At 40.6% G+C, this 25000-nt stretch overlaps 1 protein-coding gene across 1 annotated transcript; it reads right to left on the bottom strand.

Annotated features, from left to right (window-relative positions):
• Positions 1-300: 300 nt before the first annotated feature.
• On the bottom strand, positions 301-23465 carry LOC109925819 (cytosolic purine 5'-nucleotidase-like). The gene is made up of 11 exons (XM_048592937.1): positions 22771-23465; positions 22331-22384; positions 22009-22092; positions 18970-19011; positions 18059-18166; positions 8816-8882; positions 8077-8247; positions 6006-6057; positions 5606-5666; positions 3186-3362; positions 301-2085 (listed from the first exon to the last, which is right to left on the bottom strand). The coding sequence occupies exons 1-11, from the start codon at positions 22951-22953 to the stop codon at positions 1828-1830; spliced, it is 1257 nt and encodes a 418-aa protein (XP_048448894.1). The 5' UTR covers positions 22954-23465; the 3' UTR covers positions 301-1827.
• Positions 23466-25000: the final 1535 nt, after the last annotated feature.

The following is a 25000-nucleotide window of genomic DNA, read 5'->3' as shown; positions in this document are numbered from 1 at the left end:
GCTTCAGTTCATACAGCAGCTCTGACATCAGCCAAACCAGAGTCCCATGAATACATCTGCACTTGGGATGGGGGTTAATTTATAAAATTGTTACACAGAACAAGGGTCAAATATGGGAACAATGTTAACAGGCTCTGATCAACATTCCCACTAAGTTCCACATGTGCAGTACTGCACAACAGCTTGTAAGGTACTGCCAATGGCCTTGTTCTAGTGAAATACCTTTAAAACTTTCAGGCAAAGTATCACATGTTAAAACTGGTCCTGCACAACCAACAGATCAATAGATACATAAGGCAGCATTTTGAATACACCCAATATAAATGGTGAGAGTTCACTCTTTCATACCAGCTTTTTTTTTTTTATTATTTTGAGTATCATCAAGAAATTGTAGGTGGTGCCAGCATTTATTCCCCTCAAGTGGTGGTGACCAAGATTCACTGCAGTTGGCTTGGTTAAAGTATTCGCACAGTGGTGTTAAACAGAAAGTTACAGGATTTTGACCCAACAATGACAAAGAAATGAAAATATATTTCCAAATATGAATGGCATGCAAATGGAGAAGATTGTGCAGGTCACTGTCCTGTATATTTTCTCTCCCTCGTCCTTCTGGCAGCCCGCAAGTTGCTCCAGGGCATCTTGAGGACGGTACATGCTGCTGCCAATGTGCATCAGTGGTGAAAAGGATTAAACAGTTAAGATGGTAACTGGGATACCAATAAAGCGGGCTGCTTGTCCTAAATGTTATGTCCAATACTCCTCGGCCAGATACAACGAAAGGTTAGATGCCTATACACAATAAAACTCCATTTACATGATCCCAATGAAAGCTTATAAATTTCCCACATCATCTCTAACCAAAATTGTCATTTCTGCATCTGATTGGATTTGGATCTAAACCAAGCCACTGTGGGAACGCAATGACCCTGAAAAGGAAAACTGAACTCTGGTTCCTTGGAGCCTCAAAAGGTCCAAGTGGGAGGTGAACAAGAAAATTATAAAAATTACACACTGCAACTTGTGCAGTGATTCCACATAACTTATTTCAACGCATTGCACTGCACCCCCGCCACCCAGCCCCCAACAAAAAAAAATACACATTTGTGGGATTCCCAACGTTTGCTGCTTTGCACAGAAGATTCACCAGATGTACAAGCACTCCCCACCAGTCAAGTCGTGTCTGGCGGAAGCAGCTTTGAGGACCCATTTTTCAGATCTTTCCAATTGCTGCAGAAACATACAACTTCTCTGGACCAAGGTAAACATTAGTCAACTTTGATCATACACAAACTCAAATTCCATAGTGAGACCAAAGCCCCAAATCTATAAGAATAAAGCACATAGGAATCAGAGGACGGATCCATGACGGGCTCAGTTTGAGAGGAGTTTGAAACAACTTGCTGGTGTTGTCAGAATCTCAGGCTGTGCTAAGTCAAAAACAGAGAAATTACCGGCTCAATTTTGCAATTCCCTTTCAAACAACTATCATCTTTAGTGAAACATCCAATGAAATCATCACAGGTGTGAATCTATTCAACTCAGTCTTCAAAGTCCATCATTTCCTGCATTCAATGCAAACTTCTGACTTGCGATTAAAATTCATTTGCACATTGTCAAATTACTTAAAAGAAAACTGGAAAACAAGTTTCAGTATTTAGCTCTTTTCATAAATTTCCAGGTTTAAAACAAAACCCTGTCCCTTTGAATCCACTGAACATTTCACAATCGTCTTTCCATTCTGATCAGGTCATTAATCTTCAATTTTACATACTTTAAACCGTGTCACTTCTGTGGGATGGGGCAGGATTAAGGAGATTCATTTCCTTGTTATTCTTCCTCCTCCTCCTCCTCCTCCTCCTCCTCCTCTTCGTCATCATCTTCATCATGGCAGTGTGTAATTTCTTGTGGAGTTTGTGGGAAAAGGTTGGGGGGTTTTATTTCACTAATTGATCGGGTGAGATGGTGCCGTTTGTGCTCAGTCTCTTTAATATCCATGGAGCTCGTTGAGCGGTTGCGAGTTGCCATTGGAGACTCAACATCACGGATATCGACATGGCTGTGCTCCACAGTGGACTCATGAGGCATCTGAAGAACAAACGGGAAACAAAGCAAGACAGGGCAGGAGCAGAGCAAAGAAGAAACAATGTACTCCAAGAGGAAAACAGCAGGCAGACAAGAGTGCAACAGTAAGGAATCAGTGTACAAGAGAAAGTTGGGAACAGAATACAAGAGATCAAGCACAGTGTGAAGGCAATGGCAAAAATGGAAGAATGCATAAAGCACAGCACATAAATTTGGGGGGAGCAGGGGAGAAGAAGGGAAAGATAATTGAGTGCAAGAGATCTTTGCTGAGAATCTCTGATTTGCATTGGTCAGCAGCACTTGGGATTGAGTTTCTGATACAGAACCTCAGCAACAACCTGAAACAGTGGCCAGAAAGCTAAACTCTACCCTGGAGGAAGTAAAGGATGATAGGAAATTGGCTAACACAACCTGCTCATCATCAGACTTGGTTTCAGAACCTAACCAAGCTGATGTGGTCAAGCTACCAGTTTACTATTAGGATTCTTCCTAAAAACAGTCTTAATCAAAATCTAGATCCTACTGCACACAATTACTTACAACTCAGTATTAAACTAGCAGTAGTTGGTTGGTGTGTGAAGTGGACTGATGTCCTGGGACAGTGATGGGAAGCCCTATCTTGGGGCAGAAGCACACTTGTGGGGTGGAGCAGAAACATTTGCTCCTGTAACTGCTGTGTTGGAACAGAAAGGATTCTTTACCCCCACAAATCAAACTTCCAGTGCAGTAAGGTTCCCCTGACCAAGGTTGGTCAGTTTTTGGCATCTTAATTTACAACTTCTAGCAGCAATAATTCATTCCAACCAGCACCTCTCCCAGCTTACTATTTTGCACACACACTCCACATTTGGCTGTCAACAAAATCAAATTGGAACCCAATCCTAACCCAAAGCTGCTGGGTCATTCTTAGGAAAAGGAACTCTGATGGTTCACTTTCTTCTCAGTGTAGGGGCAATGTTGCAGCATTCACTACCAGCTTAACTGAGATAGTGAGCTTAGCCAAGGTCTCAATGACTCAATTTTTTTTTTTTTTTTAAAAAGTGCATCTTACAGTGAGCCTATCACAGGTTTGTGCTTCTGCAGGTCAGATCTCATATACTTACCAAGACGTGGGCAGCACGGAAGAGGTAACTGAAGGGATAGTACAGAAGATTGATGAAGGAGGCTGCATACAGATCTGCATAACGCATCACCTGACTGGCAAAGAGTGTCTGACGGGAACCACTGCGGAAAAGGCTCCCCATCATTCCGTAACACATATCCATATCGTGAGTGACTTTCTACAAAGCAGGAAGAACACAGTACGGGTGAAAACATAACCTGGAAGGTCTGTCTCAAACTTCTCAATCTCACATTAGTCTTTCCTTCAAAGTCCCATTTAAAGTATTAAATATTTCTTGGTAATAGTCACATTTAAAAAATGAATAATTAGAAATGTTAAACTGTGAAGACAATAAATTATATAACACTATTAGAAGCAAATAAAACAAAGAACTGCTAGAGATCTGGAGAAACTCAGCAGACCTAGCAACATCTATGGAGAGAGAGAGAAAAAAAAACAGTAAATGTTTCACGTCCAGTGACTCTTTGGCAGAACTGAAAGCAGCTCAGACATAGTGGTACGTGTGCTGATGACAGGGTTTTTTTTTTTGCTGGGGCGGGAATGGTGGAGGTTGAATTGAATAGATGGTGATGGTACCTAGAAAGAGAATAAAAAGGAGAGGCTCATTTAAGGGATTGCTAATAAGCCAGGAGAGATATGGGTGCTAACATTAAGTGCAAATAGTTGAAGAAAATGAGTTGACTGCATTGGGAGCAATCCATACAAAACAGAAACTGGGGTGTGGGACTGGGTAAATAACATGGAGGAAGGTGTTCATGCTCTGAAATTGTTAAATTCAATATTGGAGTTCTGAAGGCTATGAGGTACCTAGACAGAAGATGAAGTGTTGCTCCTCCAACTTGTTGGCACGGGAACATGCTGGTGTCTTGAAGCGGCAAGCAACTAGAAGCTTGGGGTATTTTCAAAGACAGAATGGAGGCGTTTCACAAAGTGGCAACCTAGTCTGCATTTTGTCTCCCCAGTATAGAGAAGACCACATTGTCAGCAGCAAATACAGTAGACTAGATGGAATGAAGCGCAAGTAATTCACTGCTTCATCTGGAAGGTGAGTGTCGAGTCTTGAATAGTGAGGTGGTAAACGGGTAAGTATAAACCTTCTGCAATTGCATGGGAAGGTGCCATATGGGGGTGTGGGGAGGTGTTCGAAATGGAGGAGGACCAGATTAGGGTATCCCAGAGGAAACAATCCCTATGGAATGCTGACAAGGGAGGGCAATGAATATCTGATGGCTGGATCCCGTGGAGGCGGTGGAAATGGCAGTGTGGTGGAAAGTGAGGACAGGGAAACCCTGTTGTTGTGGATGGGAACAGGAGAGGTGAAGGCAAAAGTGTGGGAAATGGGTCAGACACAGCTGAGGGCCTTGTCAACCATGATGGGGAAATTGTTGACTAAGGAAAAAGTTGCCATGTCTGAGGGGAAATATATTTGCCTGAGCAAGTGACTGGGTCCTGAACAAAGACTCTCAGCGAGAGTGGGGATGAAGGGAGTATTCACTATCTGGGGAACACCACTGACAAAATAAGGAAAACTCTTGTGCAGTGAACTCCTACAGACAAAAGTTAATAAAATAAACAATAAAGCTAGCACTAGTGACAATAAGACCTGTACCTAAACTAGACAAAGACAACAATTCAAAAAAAAAATCCAATTGCAAAACTGGCATAAACAGGAGGGTTTAAGTTTGTTGAATGTTTGAACAGGAGATGGCTACAAGGGAAGCACAGACTGCACAGGAATCAAACCAGCATCTTGAATGGAGAGAGCTTCAAAATACTAACAGCATGGGGAAGAAAAAAAAGAGACTGAACATCAGGTATATGGGGAAAAATGTAAAGGATGCTTTGTGGTACTCCACCTGGGGACAGTAATGAAATATCCAAACACTCTTTATTTAGTTCCAATCATGTGCAGTTTCTGCTCATTACGTCCATAGAGTGTGTACAGCATAAATTCATCCAGATGGGAAACTAGGGTGATAAGGAGAGACTTGAGATAGCTGGAGAAATAGAGAACTAGTGGGAGGGTGGTGTGGGGTGATGGAAGGAGGATAGGTGGAGGGTGAGAGGAAAACAAGAATAGAATGGAGGTAATGAGAAAGCATGAAAGAGAAGTCTAGTAAGTAGGGCTTAGGCGACATCTATAGGAAGGGGAAAGCTTACAGCATGAGGCAGAATAGAACAATCAGAAAGGAAGAAAGCAGTTCAATGGCAGCATGAGATGGAGACACAGAGATCAATGTCCCAATTATTGCTTGTATCACTCCCATGAGACTCCTTATTTACAGGATGAAATATTATACAACAGGTCTTTGAGAATTTATGAACCCACAGTGTAAGTCTCAAAGCATTTACAATGAGACCTGTCACACACGAAAGCAGTTCGTCCAGCCTGGGTCTCACCTTGATCCTTCTCTGAATGGCACTGATGTCAGGCCTCTCGTTACTGCTACTGTCTAGATGCCTGAGGAAATGGAAGAAAGTCAAATTAGCCAATTGCTAAACAGGAAGCATTAAACAATTATCAGGAAATTCTAATAGCATGAAACAGAATGAGACAGCAAAAAGTTTTTGAGTGATCAGTATATAGAACAACAGATAGCCAGGAGCGAGTTTCAGGCTAGAATCAAACAAAAAAGATTCAGTTAACATACAAACCCTAAAGCTAATCTCAAGAAGTGCCCTGCAATCATTCTGTGCAGTGCTACTCATTTTCATATTTATTACAAAACCATACATTTTCAGGCGACTGGTTTAATTGCTCTTTCTGGCCTTTCCATTCTAAAATCATCTTGATACTCACTTGTAAAGTTCAGCCAGAAACACATCCAGACTCTGCAACTCTTCGAACAAATCTGGAAAAGAAAGCAATGTCACTGCACTAATACAGAAAGCACACAGATCTTGGTCAGAGGGAGCTTAACACAGTCAGTAAACACTGATGACCAGTGAGATACCAGCTCTGTGCTAAACAAAGTGTTGATATGGGTGAGATAGAAGAGGGAGTTCAGTGCTCTAATACCACGTCCCGCCATTGCTAGAGTTTAGAGTAATAGTTACATAGCACAGAAACGTGGAAGCTAGGGATCCTACGGAAATAAATGGTGAGATCTTGAAAAGTGTCCATTTTACAGAACACGACATACTAGAGGTCTTAAAATGCATAAAGGTAGATAAATGCCCAGGATCTGATCATTTGTATCCCAAAATTTTGTGGGAAGCGAGTGAAGGGGTTGCTAGGTCCCTTGCTGAGATATTGGTATCATCAACAGCAATGGGTTGAGAAGTCTGAAGACTGGAGGATGGCTACTATGATGTCATTAGTTAAAAGGTGGCAAGGAAAAGACAGGGAATTATCACCTGGTCAGCCTGATGTCAGTGTGAGGAAGTTGTTGGAGCGGATTCCAAGGGACAGGATTTACACGCATTTTGAAAGGCAAGGACAGATTCAGGATAGTTAACATGGCTTTGTGCATGGGAAATCATGTCTCACTAAAATCGATTGAGTTTTCTGAGGACGTGACCAAGAAAATAGATGAGGGCAGAGCCGGAGACGTTGTATATAGACTTAAGCAAGGTGTTTGACAAAGTTCTGCATGGTAGACTGGTTGGCAAAGTTAGATCACATAGGATTCGGGGGAGCTAGCCAATTGTACACAAAATTGACTTGAAGGTATGAGACAGAGGGTGGTGGTAGAGGGTTGTTTTACAGACTGGAAGCCTGTGACCATTGGTATGCTGGTCCACTGCTTTTCATCATCTATAGACACGATTTGGATGTGAATATAGGAGGTGTAGTTAGTAAGTTTGCAATGACACTAAAATTGTTGGCGTAGTGGACAGTGAAGAAAGTTCTCTCAGAATACAATGGGACCTTAATCAGAAGGGCCAATGGGCTAAGGAGTGGCAGATGAAGTTTAATTTGGATAAGTGTGAAGTGTTGTATTTTGGTTAGGCAAACTAGGACAGGAGTAATAATGGTAGGTCCTTGGGGGTGTCGCCAAATAAAGAGACCTAAGACTGCAGGTATATAGTCCCTCGAAAGTGAACTCTTAGGTAGACAGGGTGGTGAAGGCGGCATTTGGTATGCTTGCCTTCATTGATCAGAACATGGAGTATAGGAGTTGGGATGTCATGTTGCGGCTGTACAGGACATTGGTTAGGCCACTTTTGGAATATTGTATGCAATTCTGGTCTCCCTGCTTTAGGAATGATATTGTTAAACCCGAAAGGGTACAAAAAAGATTTACATGGATGTTGCTGGGATTGGAGGGTTTGAGCAAAGGGAGAGGCTGAATGGGCTGGGGCTCTTTTTGCTGGAGTGTTGGAGGCCAAGGGGTGACCTTATAGAAGTTTATAAAACCCCGAGTAGAATGGATACAGTGAATAGCGAAGGTCTTTTTCCCAGGGTAATGAAGTCCAAAACTGGAGGGTGTAGGTTTAAGGTGACAGGAAAGATTTAAAAAGGGACCTGAGGGGCAACGTTTTCCATGCAGCTGATGGTGCACGTTTGGAACGAGCTGCCAGCAGAGGTAGAGGTAGAGGAGGCAGACACAGTTGCAACATTAAAAAGGCATTTGGATGGCTACATGAATGAGAAAGGTTTAAGAGGGGTATGGGCCAAATGCCAGCAAATGGGATGAGATCAGTTTAGGAAATCTGGTCGGCACAGAGGAGTTGGACCAAAGGGTCTGGTTTCTGAGCTGTATATCTCTATGATTCTATGTCACTTCTTCACACTGTGCTGAGGAGTAAGAATGGAAGCAGGAACAGATACTAGACTTAGTGAGACCTTTGTGGAATCTGGCTCTGAGGAAACACCTGAAAAGTTGTAAACAACAGTTAATGCATATCAGTCAGCACTATACTCTTACTGCTTTTGTCAGTCCAGACATGTAGCTCTTGTGCTAGTTCTGGGATGACCAGGAATGTTCTCCAGCCCTGTCGCTTCTTCGATTTCAAAATATCACCAAAGATGTGATCACCGATATACAAAATGTCTTTGCCTTTCGTCCCCAGCAGGTCGCCCATAATATCTGAGGAACCTGAAAAACATGCAGCAAAAATTATGTGACCTCTTTTTCACCTCTGACCTTTAGGATCCATAGGAACATTACCACAAACCAGAGGCAAAGGGGAGGCTAGGGAGGGCGTGCCTGGACACAATAACTGCCCCCACACCCATGACAGCTTCAGCCTCAACCTCAACATCCCTCCTGCTCCCCTAACTGCCATCTGCCCCCCTCCCCCCCCACGTAACCCTGGATCTATCTACCACCATCATTCCCACTCTTGATCAGGATAAGAGTTCCCACCTCGCCTCAGGACTAGTTCTCCTCCAGGTGAAGATTCCTTACTCGAGTCCACACACTAATGGGTGCTAAGTCAGTTGATCTCAGCTTGGGCAAACTTTGGAGCTCAGCACCCTGGTTTGGAAGACAGGGAAATAAAAACTTATTTGAAATGGTCACCAAACTCTGATATTGTTCCTATACTGGCAGAACACAGGATTCCAAAGTGTAAGGTCTGATGAACACTCTCTCCTGACTGCAGGCATAACAAGGTGAGTCAATAGATAATAAAGAGAAAACTAGAGAAAGCTGATGTACTTACCACCCGAGTACACAATCCCATGCTGGAGAGGTCCTGTGTGTGTCCCAATCTTCAGGTGACCAGTTGCCTACACAAAGAAAAAGTGAAAATGCAATCTTTACATCTGATGGATGCAGGGCTCAAAATAATTTTTTTTGCAACTTTTCACTCCCTTGCTTTTGAAGACTCTTGCCTCCTCTACCTTAAAAATATCCTGATGCTGCTTCTACTGGCATTTCAGGAAGAGTTCCAGAGACTCATGACCCTCAACAAGAGAAACTTTCCCCTCATCTGTCTTAAATGGGTGACCCTTTTATTTTTAAACTGTGACCCCTAGTTCCAGATTCTCCACAACAGGAAATGTCCTTTCCACATGCACAATATCATATATGTGTTTCAATTAAGTTACCTCCTACTCTAAACACCTGTCAAACAAGTCTAGCCTGTCTAACCTTTCCAGTAAGATAATCCAGCCATTAACGAAATAACTAGGAGTACGAGGCAATTCAGCCCCTCGAGCCTGCTCTGCCATAGTTGATTTACCTCTGTCTCAACCCCATTTCCTGCCCAATCCCCATCATCCTTCAACTCATTACTATCTAAAAATCTGCCCATTTTGTCCTTAAATTTACTTAATGCCCTGGCATCCACCACACTTGGGATAGTAAATTCCAGATTTATGATCCTTTGAGAGAAGTAATTTCTCATCTGTTTTAAATTTGCTACTTTTATCCTAAAACCATGACCTCTTTTTCTAGGTTGCCTCATACAAGAAATCATCCTCGCTATGTCTACTTTGTCAAAACCCTTTAGCATGTTAAACACCTAAAGTAGGTCTCCTCTCACTCTTCTAAAGTGCTCAATTTCTCATCATACCTTCACCTCTCATAGTAATCTAATGAACCTCATCAGAACTGCCTGGAATGCAAGTAAGGGGATTAAAATCGTATCCAATACTCCAGGTGCAGTCTCACCAATGCCTTGTATAGTTGCAGCAACACCTCCCTACTATTATATTCTAATCCTTTAGCAACAAATACCAAAATTCCACCTGCTTTCCTTATTACCTGCTGTACCTGCATATTAGTTTTCTGCAATTCATACACAAGGACACCCTCAGCACTTAAGCACTCTGAAGTTTCTCTCCATTTAAATAATAAGTTGCCTTTCTATTCCTTTGTCCAAAATGAATATCCTCATATCCATGTTAAATGTTAAATTTTGGCCAATTCACCTAACCTAACCATATGCATTTGTAAATTTAATTCCTTCCTTGCAACTTACTTTCCCACTTCTTTTAGTGCCATCTGCAAATTTGGTTATTGTTCTTTCTATCCCTGCATCCAAGTCATTAATACAGCTTGTAAATAGTTAGGGCCCAAGTACCAAACCCTGTGGTACCCGACTAGTTACATTTTGCCAATCAGAAAAAGATCCATATATCCTGATTCACTGCTTTCTCTATCCAAGCTAACAAATAACCCCCAACTCCATGTAATCTTACCTTTATGTACTACCCCTTCATGCAGCACCTTATCAAATGCATTCTGGAAGTCCAGGTATATTACATCGACAGGACCCCTATTATCACATTGCTTGTTACATCTTCAAAGAACTTCAAAATGAGTCAAACACAATTTATCCTTCATAAAATCATACCAACTCTGATGGATTGTGTTTCGACTTTCCAAAATGTTCTGTTATTACTTCCTTAATAATGGATTCTAACAATTTCCCAATTTGTTAAACTAACTGATCTATATAGTTTCCTACTTTGCCTCCATTACGAAAATTAGCATTTTTCCAATCCATTAGAATTTGTCACACAATCCAGGAATTTTCAAAATATTATAACCACTGGATCCACAATCTCTGTTACCACTTCCTCTAAGGTCCTATGATATAAGCCATCAGGTCCTGGGAAATTGTCTGCCTTCAATCCCAATAGTTTGCTCAGTACTTTTTCTCTAGTGATGATGATTGTTCTAAATTTCTCCGTCTCTATAACCTCTGCATCATGTGTTACTAATGGAATGATAGTAGTGTCCTCCACTGAAAACTGGTGCAAAATATTAATTCCAGGTATTATTCTGGGTAAACCTTCTCTAAACTGCATCCAATACATCTGCATATGCATATGCATATTTTCTTAAATAAAGGTGGCCAACACTGTACACAATACTCCGGGTGTTGTCTCATCACTACTGTAACTCAAATATAACCTCCCTACTTTCATATTATTTATCGCAAGGGGAATTGAATAACATTCTATTAGCTTTCCCAATTACTTGTTGTACCTGCATGCTAACCTAAATGAAGACACCGTAATCCCTTGTTTCTCAGAGCTATGCAATCTCAAATCATTTAGATATATGCTTCTTTTTTATTCTTCCTGCCAAAATGGACAATTTCACACCTTTCTATACTATACTGCATTTGTACAATCTTTGCTCACTCAATTCATCTATATCCCTTTGCAGCTGCTAATGGCCTCTTCACAACTTACTTTCATACCTACGTGTCATCACTAAATCTAGCTGCCACACCTTACATCCATTCATCCAAATCATTTATATAAATTTCCAAAAGTTGAGCCCTACGACAGGCCAGATTTTATATTTTGCCAGTCAGAAAAATGACTCATTTATTGTGCCTACTCCTACTCTCTCTTCCCTGTTAACTAGCCAATCTTCTACTCATGCCAATATGTTATGCCCTACATTTTGTTTTGCAATAACATTTGTAACACCGTTGTTTAACAAGGGAAGAAGGCAGAAGACAGGAAATATATAAGCTAGTTAGACTGACCACGATCACTAGTAAGATTTTTAACAGTTCATCATTAAGGGTGAGACTGTACAGCACTTGGGGGACGCATGGTAAAATAGAGCTGAGTCAGTACAGCTTTGTCAAGGGGAGGTCATGCTAGACAAATCTGTTAGAATTCTTTGTCAAACTTGTTCATTACTCACCTCAAAGTGTAGCCAGTGGACATGATCTATTTGGATTTCCAAAAGGCCTTTGATAAGGTGCCACACAGGAGGCTGCTGCATAAAGGTATTAGCCCATGATGTTAGGGGCAAGATACTTACATGGATAGAGGATTGGCTGACTGGCAGGTGAAGATAAAGGGGTCTTGTTCAGGATGACAGCCTGTGATTAATGGAGTTCTGCAGGAGTCAGTATTGGGACCACATCTACTCACATTATACATTAACAACCTGGACAAAGAAATTGAGGGCATTGTTGCTAAGTTTGCAAATGACACAAAGGAGAGACAAGTAGTGTTGAGGAAGCAGAAAGGACTTTGACAAGCTAGGAGAGAGGGCAAAATAGTGGCAGATGGAAAGAAAAATGTAGAAAGTGCAAGTGCACTTTGGTAGGAAAATTACAGGCAGAGACTATTTTCTAAACAGGGAAAGGCTTCAGAAATCTGATGCAAAAAGGGACTTGGGGGTCTTAATTCAGGCTTCTCAAGTTTAACATGCAGGTTCAGTTGCCAGTTGGGAAGGCACACGCAATGTTAGCCTTCAGTATGAACGCACCAGAATACAAGATCAGGGTTGTACTGCTGAGGCTGTATAAAGTTTTAGTCAGATTGCATTTGGAATATTGTGAGTAACATTTGGTCCCATATCCAAGGCAGGATATGTTGGCTTTGGATGAGGTTCAGAGAAGGATCACAAGAATGATCCTAGGAATGAAGAACTTGTCATATGAGGAGCATTTGAGGATGCTAAGTTTGTACTCAAATGGAGGTTAGAAGTAAGGAGGGTTGGGGGGGAACTCAATAAAACTTACAGAACACTAAGCAGTCTGGAAAGACAGTGGACAACCCTTATGAACTGAGAATTTTTTTTTTCTTTATTCATTAATGGGATGAGGACGTTGCTGGCCAGGCAGCATTTATTGTCCATCCCTATTTGCCCAGATGGCAGTTAAGAATCAACCACATTGCTGTGGGTCTGGAGTCAGATGTAGGCCAGACCAGATAAGGATGGCAGTTTTCTTCCCTAAAGGACATTAGTGAACCAGATGGGTTTTTCCTGACAATTAGCAATGGATTTATGGTTATCGTTAACATTAAACTCTTAATTCCAGATATTTATTGAATTCAATTTCCACCATCTGCCATGGCAGGATTTGAACCTGGGTTCCCAGATTAACAGTCCAGTGATAATACCACTAGGCCATCACCTCCCCACATAGAATCATAGAATCCCTACAGTGTGGAAACAGGCCCTCCGGCCCAACAAGTCCACACCGAACCTCAGAGCACCCCACCCAGACCCATCCCCCTAATCTACACCTCCCTGAACACTACGGGCAATTTAGCACGACCAATCCACCTAACCTGCACATCTTTGGACTGTGGGAGGAAACCGGAGCACCCGGAGGAAACCCATGCAGACACAGGGAGAACGTGCAAACTCCACACAGACAGTCGCCCGAGGGTGGAATCGAACCCGGGTCCCTGGCGCTGTGAGGCAGCAGTGCTAACCACTGTGCCACCGTGCCACAGGAGAATGAAGACAAATTTCTTCAGTTAGGAGGATGGTGAATCTGTGGAAGTCATTGCCACAGAAAACCGTGGAGGCCAAGTCATTGACTGTATTTAAGACAAAGATAGATAGGTTCTTGATTAGTAAGGGGATCAAAGGGTTACAGAGAAAAGTCAGGAGAATGGGGTTGAGGAATACATGAAATTATTAAATGGCCCAATTCTGTTCCTATATCTTATGGTCTTTCAGGTGACACCTTGGAGGGAGTCTTCTGGAAATCCAAGTACAATACATACACTGATTCCTCTTTAACCACACCATATTACATCAAAAGACTTCAATAAGTTGGTTAAACATGATTTGTCTTTCCAAGATTCTTTCTAATGCATCCAAGATTTAAGCTAACAATTGACACACTGTTCATTACAAGAGCATCCAAGTATCTCATGCAGCTTTAAACTAGAAATTTCACATTAACATGCAAGGAATTCATTACCTCATCAGATTTCAAGTTTTCCTGTTTCCAGATGAGTATTTCCTCATGTAGCACCATCTGTCTCCTTTGCAGATTCTCACTCCCTCTATCCCTTTGGCAGCCCTTCCCCCAATACTCCTCTTTACATACTCCTTGCAGACCCCTCTTTCCTCTCATTATCCCTTCACCCATTATCCTTTGTAAAATGTAAATATTTTCTTGTAAGTAACACAACTGGTTGAAGACCGGCAGAGGTAGACTCACATCCACTCTCCACTCTAGCGAGTTCAGTCAGCTCCACCATATCACTATATGCACCACTGCTGAACAAACTCTAGAACATTTATTTGTGAGCTGGAAAGGTTTACACACAATGTAATTTCAAAGTATGCGGATGGTACAAAAGATAAAAATATTATAATCGGGGTGGACAGGAACAGACTTCGTACAAAGCTGGATGGGATGGTGAGAACGGGCAGGCATCTTGCAAACAAAATTTAATACAGATGTGTGCTACATTTTGGAAGGTAGGAAATGCAAGATCAACGAAGTAGTGCAATTTTAAAGGGGATCAAGAAGAAACATGAGGACCTGGGATGTAACTACACAATCCAGAGCCACAGCAAAGTGCTTGACTTTTGATTGCCCTCTGAAATGACACATTAAATCACCCAGTTGTATCGAACTGCTACACAAAAGTTTAATTGAAGGAATGAAACTGGAAAAATCACCTGGCATGAAACTATGTTTCAGAAACAAGTACCGCACACACAGCTGTGTTAACCCAGCAAAGTCCTCCTTACCAACTTCTGAGGGCTTGTGACAAAATCAAGAGCTGCCCCAAAGACTAGTCAAAAAAACAACCTAACAGTCGTACTCTCAAAATCAGGCATTACAGACAATGCCCCAGATATACCATCACTGGTTTGCTAGATTGATCCCCAGGACAGCAGAGCCATCCTATGATTAGAAACAGAGTAAGTTGGAGGCATATTCTTTGGGAGTTTAGAAGGATAAGAATTGGAATAAAATAGGAAATTCTGAAGGGATTTGACAGGGTTGACATAGAGCTGACAAGAGCTGACTACGTGAGCCTAATTTCAGGAGAAGGTAATGAGATAAGACATTTCTTCACTTAGTGTTGTGTATCTTTTTGCTCCGGTTTCCTCCCTTAGTCCAAAGATGTGCAGGCGAGGTGGATTGGCCATGCTAAATTGCCCGTAGTGTTCAGGGATGTGTAGATTAGGGGATGGGGTCTGGGTGGGATACTCTGAGGGTTGTTAGGCCGAAGGGCCTATTTCCACACTGTAGGGATTCTATAATTATTTATGAACATCTGGTTGCTCAGTCTCTATTGTTGGGATAAAAAGATTTTTGGTCTAATGGAACCAAAGGATATAGAAAGCAGGCACGAAAAAGTGAAGATGAACCCAAAGTCAGCCTTGATCATTTGAATAGTGGAGCAGGTTCAAAAGGCCTTCTAGTCCATTCTTGATTTTTTTTCTTATTCTTTAGGTTCTCCTAATAATTCTTTCAAATATCTAGCACAGACCCAGAGGGTTCTCTCTATTTGGAACATTGCCTCAGAAGGCGGTATAGGCAGAGTCACTGAATATTTTTAAGGCAGAACTGGATAGATTCTTGTTAGACAGGGGATTCAAAGATTTTCAGGAGTGGATGGGAATTTGGAATTTGGAATTTGAAACTCAAACAGAGCAGCCCGACTAAATAGCAGAGCAAACTCATGGGGCCAAATATCCTATTTCTGCTTACTAAGTCATAGGTTTATATAACTTTCTGTGTAAGAAAAAAAATCTATTCATCTTCCTTCTGGTTCTTTTAGCAACTACCTAAAATTACCTCTGGTCACGGAGTCTCCTGTCAGTGGAAACAGTTTCTCCTTCTGTACACCTCAGTTAAACCAGCTTTCACTTATTTTTTGTGATAGGACAGTAATTCTGGTCTTAGTGTCTCCACATAACTGAAGTCATTCATCCCTAGACCCATTCCAGTGAATCCTATCTGCACCCTCGTCAACCTCAAAAGATGTACAGCCCAGAATTAAATATGATGATTATGCCCCAGCTGGAGTATTATGTTTGTAAACATAGGAATATGAAGGGACTATTCAGCCTATTGAGTCTGTTCCACCATTCGCTGAGATCATGCCTCACCTGTGACCTAATTCCATTCAATCTTTGCTCCATATCCCTAATACTTATGTCCATTAAAAAATCTATCAAATTCAACTGTGACTGATCAGGCATCAACTACTATCTTCAGAAGAGAGTTTCAAATTTCCACCATCCTTTGTATGTAGAGCTGTTTCTTAATTCCATTCCTGAGCAGTCTGGCTTGAATTTTTAGACCATGTTCCTTCATGCTGGGCCAATGGATATGGTTTCTTTGTAACAACTCTAATTTTTAAAATTTCAATCCAATAACCCCTTCATCTTTTAAATTTCAAGGTACATAGCCTAGGGATTGTAACCTCCCTATACAATTTACCCCTTGGAATCCAGGTACCATTTTGTTAAACCTACTCCCAAGGGATATAGGCCAATACATATTTCCAAAGGTGAAGTGCTTAGAATCACTCCCAGTAACTCCAAGTGTGGCCTAACCAGGACTTTGTAAAACTGAAATATTACTTCTCCAATCTGTCAAGACAATACATTGTATTTTCTGTATTTTTGATTGAGGACAAAAATTTTTAAAAGTGGACTATTTCAAAAGTCACATACTATGGAAAACATTGTTGCACTTTTGAAGACAAATTACTAAAATTCATCATGTATGGTATTTACACTGCTGTTTTGTTCAAACAGTTTGCGGGTTGGGACAGAGAAGAGAGATAGCAGATAACATGGCACTAGAGGGTGTGCAGAGTGAGATTTGGCAGGCAACGGGTAGCTGATTGGTTAATTACGTAAACCAGCCATGGATGTGAATGGTAGACAAAAGACCTCAGACAGCTGTTTCTGTCTCTCTGTATAGAAGAATTACCCAAATGTAAAGACAGCCAGTTATTTTCTCCCACTAGATGCTGAGGTTATTACCTTCAACCAATATCTAAAAGACTTTGTAGTTAATACACCAATTGTCCTGCATCTCTCACAAGGACCCAGAGAAGGGAGACTGAAGAACAGTAAGTTCTGGCAAGCCAAAAGGAACACATTTTAACAAACCCTTGCGACTGACGCTATTGAGCCAAATTATCCAGTTTCTTCTACCACCCCCCTCCCCACAAAATTAAATTTACAATGTGTCTGACAGAATGTATACGTAGCAGTTTTAAAATGGCGGTACAATTATCACTAGTTGAGCCATTTGTTGATAGTTCAAAGTTACTTGTGATTAGAATTTATTTATTTATAATGAAGTGAAATGCAAGAACAGAAACCTGGTCGGTCTTTTCTGTTACTTGATTCCATGAGGCAGGTAAATCAGGGACTTGACTAAATCATTACTGTTTGCAGTGACACCGGGAGCAGTGGAGCTTGAGACTCAATACACTTTTCCAGATAAGTTCTAACAGTTCATGCATTCTCATCCTTTAGATATCAAAGCCACCATGCAATTATCCTTTAATGATTATTTTTTACACCTTTCATGCATTTTACAAGCCTCCCTACCCCACGTTTCTTTGACACTAAACTAGCTTTTCACCATTTAGAGTCCCAGCTCAGCCCTTTTGGAGATCAAAAAGGCAATGACCTCACATTAGCCTACAGGAATGCATTAGCTATAGATGTGCCCTTTCTTCATCTATCAATTTTTATTTTGCAATTCTATGTTTCAACTTGTACTGTTTAGTGTTGCCTTTGTCTTCAGCAATTTTCAATACATGTTTTTCTATCCCATCACTTAAGCCATTAAGAAAGACAGTGAATATTTGAGGATCCAGCACATTCATTATGGGGTACCAGTAGTCATGCCAGCTAAATTAATTACCCACCCATGATCCCCATACTGTTTCCAGCCACTTTCCAAACCAGGTTAATGATTTGCCTTCAAAAAGCTTAGTGTAAATTTCTTACCCTTTATACTCCCTGCCTCTTTTTATAAAGCCAAAATTACATGTGTGAGAAATACAAACTAAAGAAAGAAAACTATCCAGAAATTTGTTATCTGTTCCAGTGTCCTATACCTCTGTAAAGCTTCAAAACCAAATCAAGGACTCCCGTGCCATCACAGCACTGTGTATACTCACTCCACCTCATACTCCACACTCTTAATAACAAAATAAAGAGTAAAGCTTTAATATCAAGGTCTACCCCAACTCACCGTGTCCACTTGTCGCAGAACTGTTCCCTCACTGAAAAAAAGTGGTTTCCGAGCATCCACTACAACCAAGTCAAAGTATGACTGCCATGGTCGGTGAGCAGTCCCAGGCTATAGCAAAATAAAACACATGAGAAAGTGTTCTGAACACGATTGCAGGCCACAGACTACGCTCCTGAAGAATTAGGGAAGAAACAGACAAAATCCTGATCACATACAAAAACACAAGTGAAAAGCAGATAGGCTTTAGTGAAACAGGAAGCAGGAGTCACATCAGGACAAATAGCTTGAAAGACTGACAACAGCATACAAGAAGAGAAAGAGATTAACAAACAGGAAGCGAGGGGGCAAGAGGGCCACCACAGACATGGGATTGAGAGAGAGAGAAAAGACAGGAGTCATGCTGGACCTTCAATAATTTTTTACAAATGGATTTTACACATCTATGCTGTTGGAATAATAAAGATCAAGCTGCAAGAAGGTTAAAAATAAATTCTATTTTACTGTCCCCTTTTCTAAAAGGCTTGTTCCACATTTTTACTCTTTGATTTCCTTATTGATCCCTCTACTTATTTTCTCAGTAAATTATACTGTTCAATCCCACACACACTCTACTTCAAACTTACTTTGTTTCTAGTTTTCTTATTATTCACAGGCTTCTGAATTATAGAATTCTCCCTCTAATGTGGTTTGCATCTATTTCGTACTATTGCTTATACAAACATACTGATTGAGAGTGTGTCCCTGACACATTTTACCAATTTCACTTCCCTCTCTACATTCATTCATTCAGGTACAGTGTCACTCAATAAACAAGTAATCAGTTACTCTTAAAACAACTTATTATTCCTGCTTCGCTATCTTCTGTTGACAGACTCCCATTTCACTTCTGAAATTCCACAAACATCACCTACCTCGGGGCCATGTGCAAAGTCAAACATGTACGTCATGATTTTCTGGAAAATAAAGAGTCACTGGAATCATCAGCAATTTTGAAAGAAGGCAAAACATCAACACATCATAAAGGGGAATATTTACACACTCAGCAGCTGATCTGAACTCAGGTCAGCCAGTTTGACTGGTCACATTTATGTGCTCCCAACTGTTAAACATATACTGTTAAATGACAGGAGGAAAGAGGATGGAGAAACAGGCTCCGTCTCTTTTAAATATTAGTAGATGGATGTCTCAAGTTGTCTCAGAGGTTGACAGCCATGTATGTTTGTTGAGGTGCTGTTAAAAGAGTAAGCATTTGTTAAAACGTTAACAAATTATCTAAGCTTTCTATTGGAGGCAAAAGATTGTCTAGCATCTCAGGGTAGGGTGTACAAATGATGTAATAGACAATTTGTTTCCTTTTTGGGACTATAAACTGAAATGGAAGTTAGACTGCTATAACTGAAATATCACGAAAGCTCTGCAATTTGGAAATCAAGTGTTGCACATTTTTAGCTGTGGCAGACAATGTCACTTTTGAAACCAATGAGGAAGAGAATTTGAGGCTGAGTAGCAATATTGTAGTTGCCCATGGCTGAATATGACAAAATGGCTATTAAGGGTTTTCTTTTGAAGTGACACAAACAATTGAAGGAAGTTTTAGCTGATGCAGTATTTTATCTAGCTCAAGTCATGGTCTTCTCAGACAGACAACATGCCTCCGAATCTTAGTAAGATGGGACTAGAATAAAACAGATAAGGCAGCTCAGGTGAAAACTATCTGATTTGAAATTTCAGATTTTCACATAAAATAGAAAGGGAAAGCTTGACCTACCTGATATGAACCTTTTAAAATTATAATTACATATTAGAGTAGACACATATTTGTACAATAATAGCAGTTTAAATTAGATATTGGGGAATTAAATTTCTGCATCCAAGGCTAACTGCCTTCAGAGACACCCTTGAAAAATTTTCTCCAAGAAGATAAGAACAACAAAGTGCTATAACAAAATGTATCTCAGTACTCTTATGAGGTTAAATAACATAACCAGGGGAACAGAAACAATATTGAAACAGGGTCACTATGACCTGAGAGAATAAACAACTGTTGCTTCTCAAGTCGGATAAGATGGAAGCTGCTCCTGAAACTGTATTAGTAACTTTATATTAGAGCTGATATTACAAATATAACAATTGGTAGAAATTAACATCCTCTTTTTAGTCTTCTGTACTAAAATCTGCAAGGAATATGAATTGCATGACCAAATTCAAAGTCAATAATAATAAGAAAATATATGATGCAGCTGGAAAATGTCTAGGAAGGAATGTAACAATAGGTGTTGGAATGTGGTCAATAATCATAACAGCCCAAGGACAGATGTTAGGGGGGTCTGGCAAACATTACGAGAAGATGGGAGGACCCAAGGTGGACCACGAGTTGTCCATCATTGATCACGTATTCACATGATTGGATGTGTAGGTCAGAGGGGAAGTGAGAAGCACTGGTGTCAATGTTGCATGCAAACATTATAATGTATTGTGTATAAATACCCTGTACTTTACTGGGAAAGGTAGAATGTCACTGACCTCCAAGTTGAGCTGTTAAGGGGGCAACTGGGTCACCATGTGAAGGCCAGATTCGGAGCAGTCTCTGGCCTCTCCCACATGCATGGTAAAGGAGCTCTGAAGAAAGATCCATTTGTACACCTGAATAGCAGATTCAGATTCCTCTTTAAAATCCCTCTCCAAAAGGCACCAATAGTTTGTGTCAAGGAAATTTTGCCCGATGGCAGCCCTCTGATTATAACAGACAACAGCTCAACCAAAGCTGTAGATGCAAATGCAGCAAAAACATCCAAAGACTGCAAAATGAAAGCATCCATCTCTCCCTTCATATGGGGCAATAAAAATAGAAAGACAAGGCTTAAAATAAATATTCTTACATGAAAAGACTCAGGTCTATTGGATCAACAACTGAAGTGAAAAATGACGACTGCATCAAAAAAAATCAAGAGGAACCTTGAAACACAATTTAACACACCCTTGTGATTTGGACATTTGGTCTCCAGAATGTTTTTCACCCTGTCTGTATTCTTTCCCACCCATAATGTGTCAAACTGTCTGTCTTAATAATGAATGCGTGTGTAGGTATAATAAGATAGAATTAGTTTCTGCTAATTATGAAACTGCTATGAATTGCTTTTGTCTTGAACAGCAATTAGCCAGATAACTGCTCATCTTCTTGGTCTCGTTGGGATTTTATACATCTTATGTCAGCCTATGGAACTGTGGGACAAGATTATTGACACATTCTTCTCAGTTATGTCATCACAAAGAATAAAGCTTGTTGCCTACAGACACGGAGGGAAACAAATGATCAGTTTGTTAAAAGAGATAGCAGGAACTGCAGATGCTGGAGAATCTGAAGATTCTGAAGAAGGGTCTAGGCCAGAAACATCAGCTTTCCTGCTCCTCTGATGCTGCTTGGCCTGCTGTGTTCATCCAGCTCTACACCTTGTTATCTCAGTTTGTTAAAAGACTTTGGTTTGTATCTCTGCTCAGTACCACTGATTCTAGAATCCATCAAGCAGCTTTGTTAGTACTAGCTGCAAAACAAAGATGCAAGATGGATTCATGCAGGAGCCAGCCTACACCTTGACTAGAAAAGAATGTGCTGGGTATACATAGAAAAAAATGGTTTTTATTTTGAAAAGCCTTTCAAGAATGTGCACAGATCTAAAGAGGTCAATAATCCTGTCTCGACGATCTAATTCTGAAAGATGCCTAGGAATCATCCATGCTCAAGTACTGCCTCACTTGGACGTTTAGCTCCACTTGTTGATCTGCAATTAAGCAGTTTTTAAATGGCTGCCCTTCCTTACCCAGGAGAGGGGTACCGGTAGTGGATGGGCTTGTCTGAAATCCAGCCCACATGTTAGCACAAAGTACACCGCATGCACTGTTTGGTAATGACCACCTCCAAACACGCTGTGTCGCTGATAATAGATACTCACATTGGTGTAAGTGTAATCACTGTTCGTCACCAAAAATACTTTGCCAACTTCATTCATTCGGCTCAGCAGCAGTGCAAGTTTAGGCTGAAAGATAAACCGAAACAAAACTGTGTCAAACTATTTGCTTTGTCTGATAGAAATGCCACCATCTAGTCCTTTCACATCACTTGGTTTCAGCCATAACTGTACCCAGCACCAGATCCCCCTTCCGCACCCCACCCGCTTCCTGGCAGCAACTTCCACACCTCACCCAGTCCAAGGCAGCCCACAAATGATGCACCTCCAAAGATGGATACAGAATCAGATATGCATATCAACTTACCTCTTTAACAACATAGGTTGCTAAGTTTTCCAAAGTCTTCTCTTTCAAAGATCCCTAAAAAAAAATGATAGAGTCAGACTACGCGTAACGTTATCTCTCAGGTAAGACACTCATTCACGTGTGAAGAAAGCATACCAAACATGCAGATTGATTTACTGTGATTTTCAAAACTCTTCATTATTAGATCAGGCAGCTGGCTGCAGTAAAACAACTTGGGTATAAACGATTACTGAGGCAAGGTCCATTACAACTCCTAGAAGTTTTTAAATGCTGCAGTTCTCTGTTTTTACCACTTGATGGCAGCATAATGTTATTTAAATCAGTGTCATTTATACATTTCATTCAGGTTGGAGTTCATGATTTCTGCCTCGCAAATCAACATCATACTCACTAGATACAAAATAAAATCCAGGTGTGCATTTTTAAACCAGACTAATTACCTTGTAGTGGACCCAGTCGACAGCTTCCCGCACATCCTGGAACATACTCTTGTAGGACATGAAGAGATCACCATCTTTAAATCCTGTTTCACAGCTGTATATAAAGAGCATCAGATCAGGTGAGCTCTCATCTGACACCATCATGAGAATAGTCAATGGCAACCAAAGGGGAGAAAAAGACATCTGAACCAGCAAGCAGATTCATTGCTAAGCCTTGTACAATCTGCTTTATCATGGACTCCATCGAGAGGAGGAGGGGGAGACAGAAAGGAAAAGATAAAAGAGAAAGGGTGGGGGAAAAGACAAAAGGAAGAGATACAGATACAGGTTAAGGAGCTAATAATATCGGATTTAAAGATATCAGAAATATCTCGGAGCCTAATCAAGCAAAGCTTCTGAATAGCAGTCTAACCTATAACTCACACCTTTCAGAGCAACTGTTCTTCACAGACAATTTGTGTGCTCCCAGCAAGTCATCCATGATATTCCAACCCTCTGTCTATACTGGCTCTCTTGGTGACAGCTGAGAGGGAGGAAGGCTGAAGAGGTTTGGAATGGTGCACAAATTTAAACCCTCTGCCCTTTACACTAGGTTTGACAGTGATGGATCCAGGGTCTTAAATCCAAAGAAAACCACAAATTACAAAAGGACAAGTTGGTTGTGGAAGGTTGAGAAATTATATTGAAATGTGTTCACTATATTGAAATGTGTTCAACAGCAGACAGGCAACGTTTAGTAATTAAAGAATAATACAATAAATATACACTCATTGTTCCAACCATGGTTAACAAGAGAAGTTGAAGATTGTATAGATCAAAGGAAGAGGCTCAGAGTTGCCAAAAAAGAATTGTAAGCCTGGGATTGGGAACATTTCTGAATTCCCCAGACAAGATGAGGAGGAATTTCTTCACTCAAGAGCTGATGAATCTTTGTAATTCTGTAACCCAGAGGGCTATGGAAGGTCAACCACTATGTTCAAGACAGAGGTTGATGAACTTTTAAATATTAAAAATGTCAAGGGATGTGCAGATAACGCAGAAAAAGTGTGTGGAGACACAAGATTACCCAGGATCTAATTGAATAGTGGAGCAGGCTCAAGGAGCTGAATGGCTTCCTCCTGCTGCTATTCCCCATTTCTTTCAAGAGGTCACTGGAGAGTTAAAGAAAAGTGGCAAGGTGAATCTGGAATTTAGGGTGCATATTTAGATCTGATCAGACATCACATGACACCAGGTTATAGTCCAACAGACTTATTTGAAATTACAAGATTTTGGAGCTCCAAAGCTTGTGATTTCAAATAAACCTGTTGGATTATAGCCTGGTGCTGTGTCCACCCCAGTCCAACACCGGCACCTCCACATCATATTTAGATCTGGAGTAGAAACAAGAAAGAGGATACTTAACTCAAGGAGAATCTTTCATAAATTTCTAGAAGTAGACAAGAACATTTATATAAGCTTTGTAGACTGAAAAAGTGTTTGATGCTGTTAATCACTATATGTTCAATGTTACTGAACTGTGACATTGACAATAAAGATGGGAGTGCTATCCAGAACCAATACCGGGATCAAATAGCAAGCATCACATTGGAAGGGGATAATCAGGCACATTTCAAGTGAAAAGTCAGACATGGTCACGTGCTGTTGCCAACATTATTCAATCTGTGCACAGAGCTAATATTCAGAGAATCAGATGTACTTCCACGGGTAAAACCTGGAAGCAAGAAAAAAAACCTTTAGTTCACCAGTATCACTCTTTGCAAAATCAAAAGCGGCCATACAAAATACTGTAGATCAAGAAAAACCTTGAAGTTTAGAATGGTGATTGAGAACAAACACCAAAAATACAGAAGCAATGGTAGTTAGAAGGAAGAAATTAGAACAAACTACAATGAAGATTGAAGTGGACAGTGTCACATTGGATCAAGTAGATAAGTTTGTCTGTTTAGGTCAAATGATAGCAGATAATGGCAGATGTGATGCAGAAGTTATAGCCAGAAATAGCCAAAATTAATTTTAAGATGACGTATGTGTTAACAACAAGAAAACTCAAACTTGTAACAAGAACTCATAAGAAACTACATTCTATTCATTCTCCTGTATGTGTAAGAAACTTGGACACTAAGTAAAAAATCCATTGAAGGAAGTAAAGGCCTATTAAATGTGGATGAAAGGTGGATTCCATAAAAATTCCAAGTATTTGAAATTGTGAGAACACAAAAGAATTCTG

The sequence above is a fragment of the Rhincodon typus genome, unplaced genomic scaffold (assembly GCF_021869965.1).
Source record: "Rhincodon typus isolate 14 unplaced genomic scaffold, sRhiTyp1.1 hic_rhity00002068, whole genome shotgun sequence".
In the NCBI taxonomy this organism is placed as follows: Eukaryota; Metazoa; Chordata; class Chondrichthyes; order Orectolobiformes; family Rhincodontidae; genus Rhincodon; species Rhincodon typus.
Note: the sequence above shows the minus strand (reverse complement) of the source record. Positions and strands in the feature narration are given on the sequence as shown.

Bases quoted from the DNA above. Each gene is read 5' to 3' on its own strand.
- LOC109925819 (XM_048592937.1), bottom strand. From the start codon at position 22,953: ATGTCTTTTTCTCCCCTTTGGTTGCCATTGACTATTCTCATGATGGTG. The intron at 22,093-22,330 runs GTAAGTTGATAT...TTTATCTTTCAG, and splicing joins CAACCTATGTTGTTAAAGAG to CCTAAACTTGCACTGCTGCT. The intron at 8,248-8,815 runs GTAAGTACATCA...CATGTTTTTCAG, and splicing joins TGGGATTGTGTACTCGGGTG to GTTCCTCAGATATTATGGGC.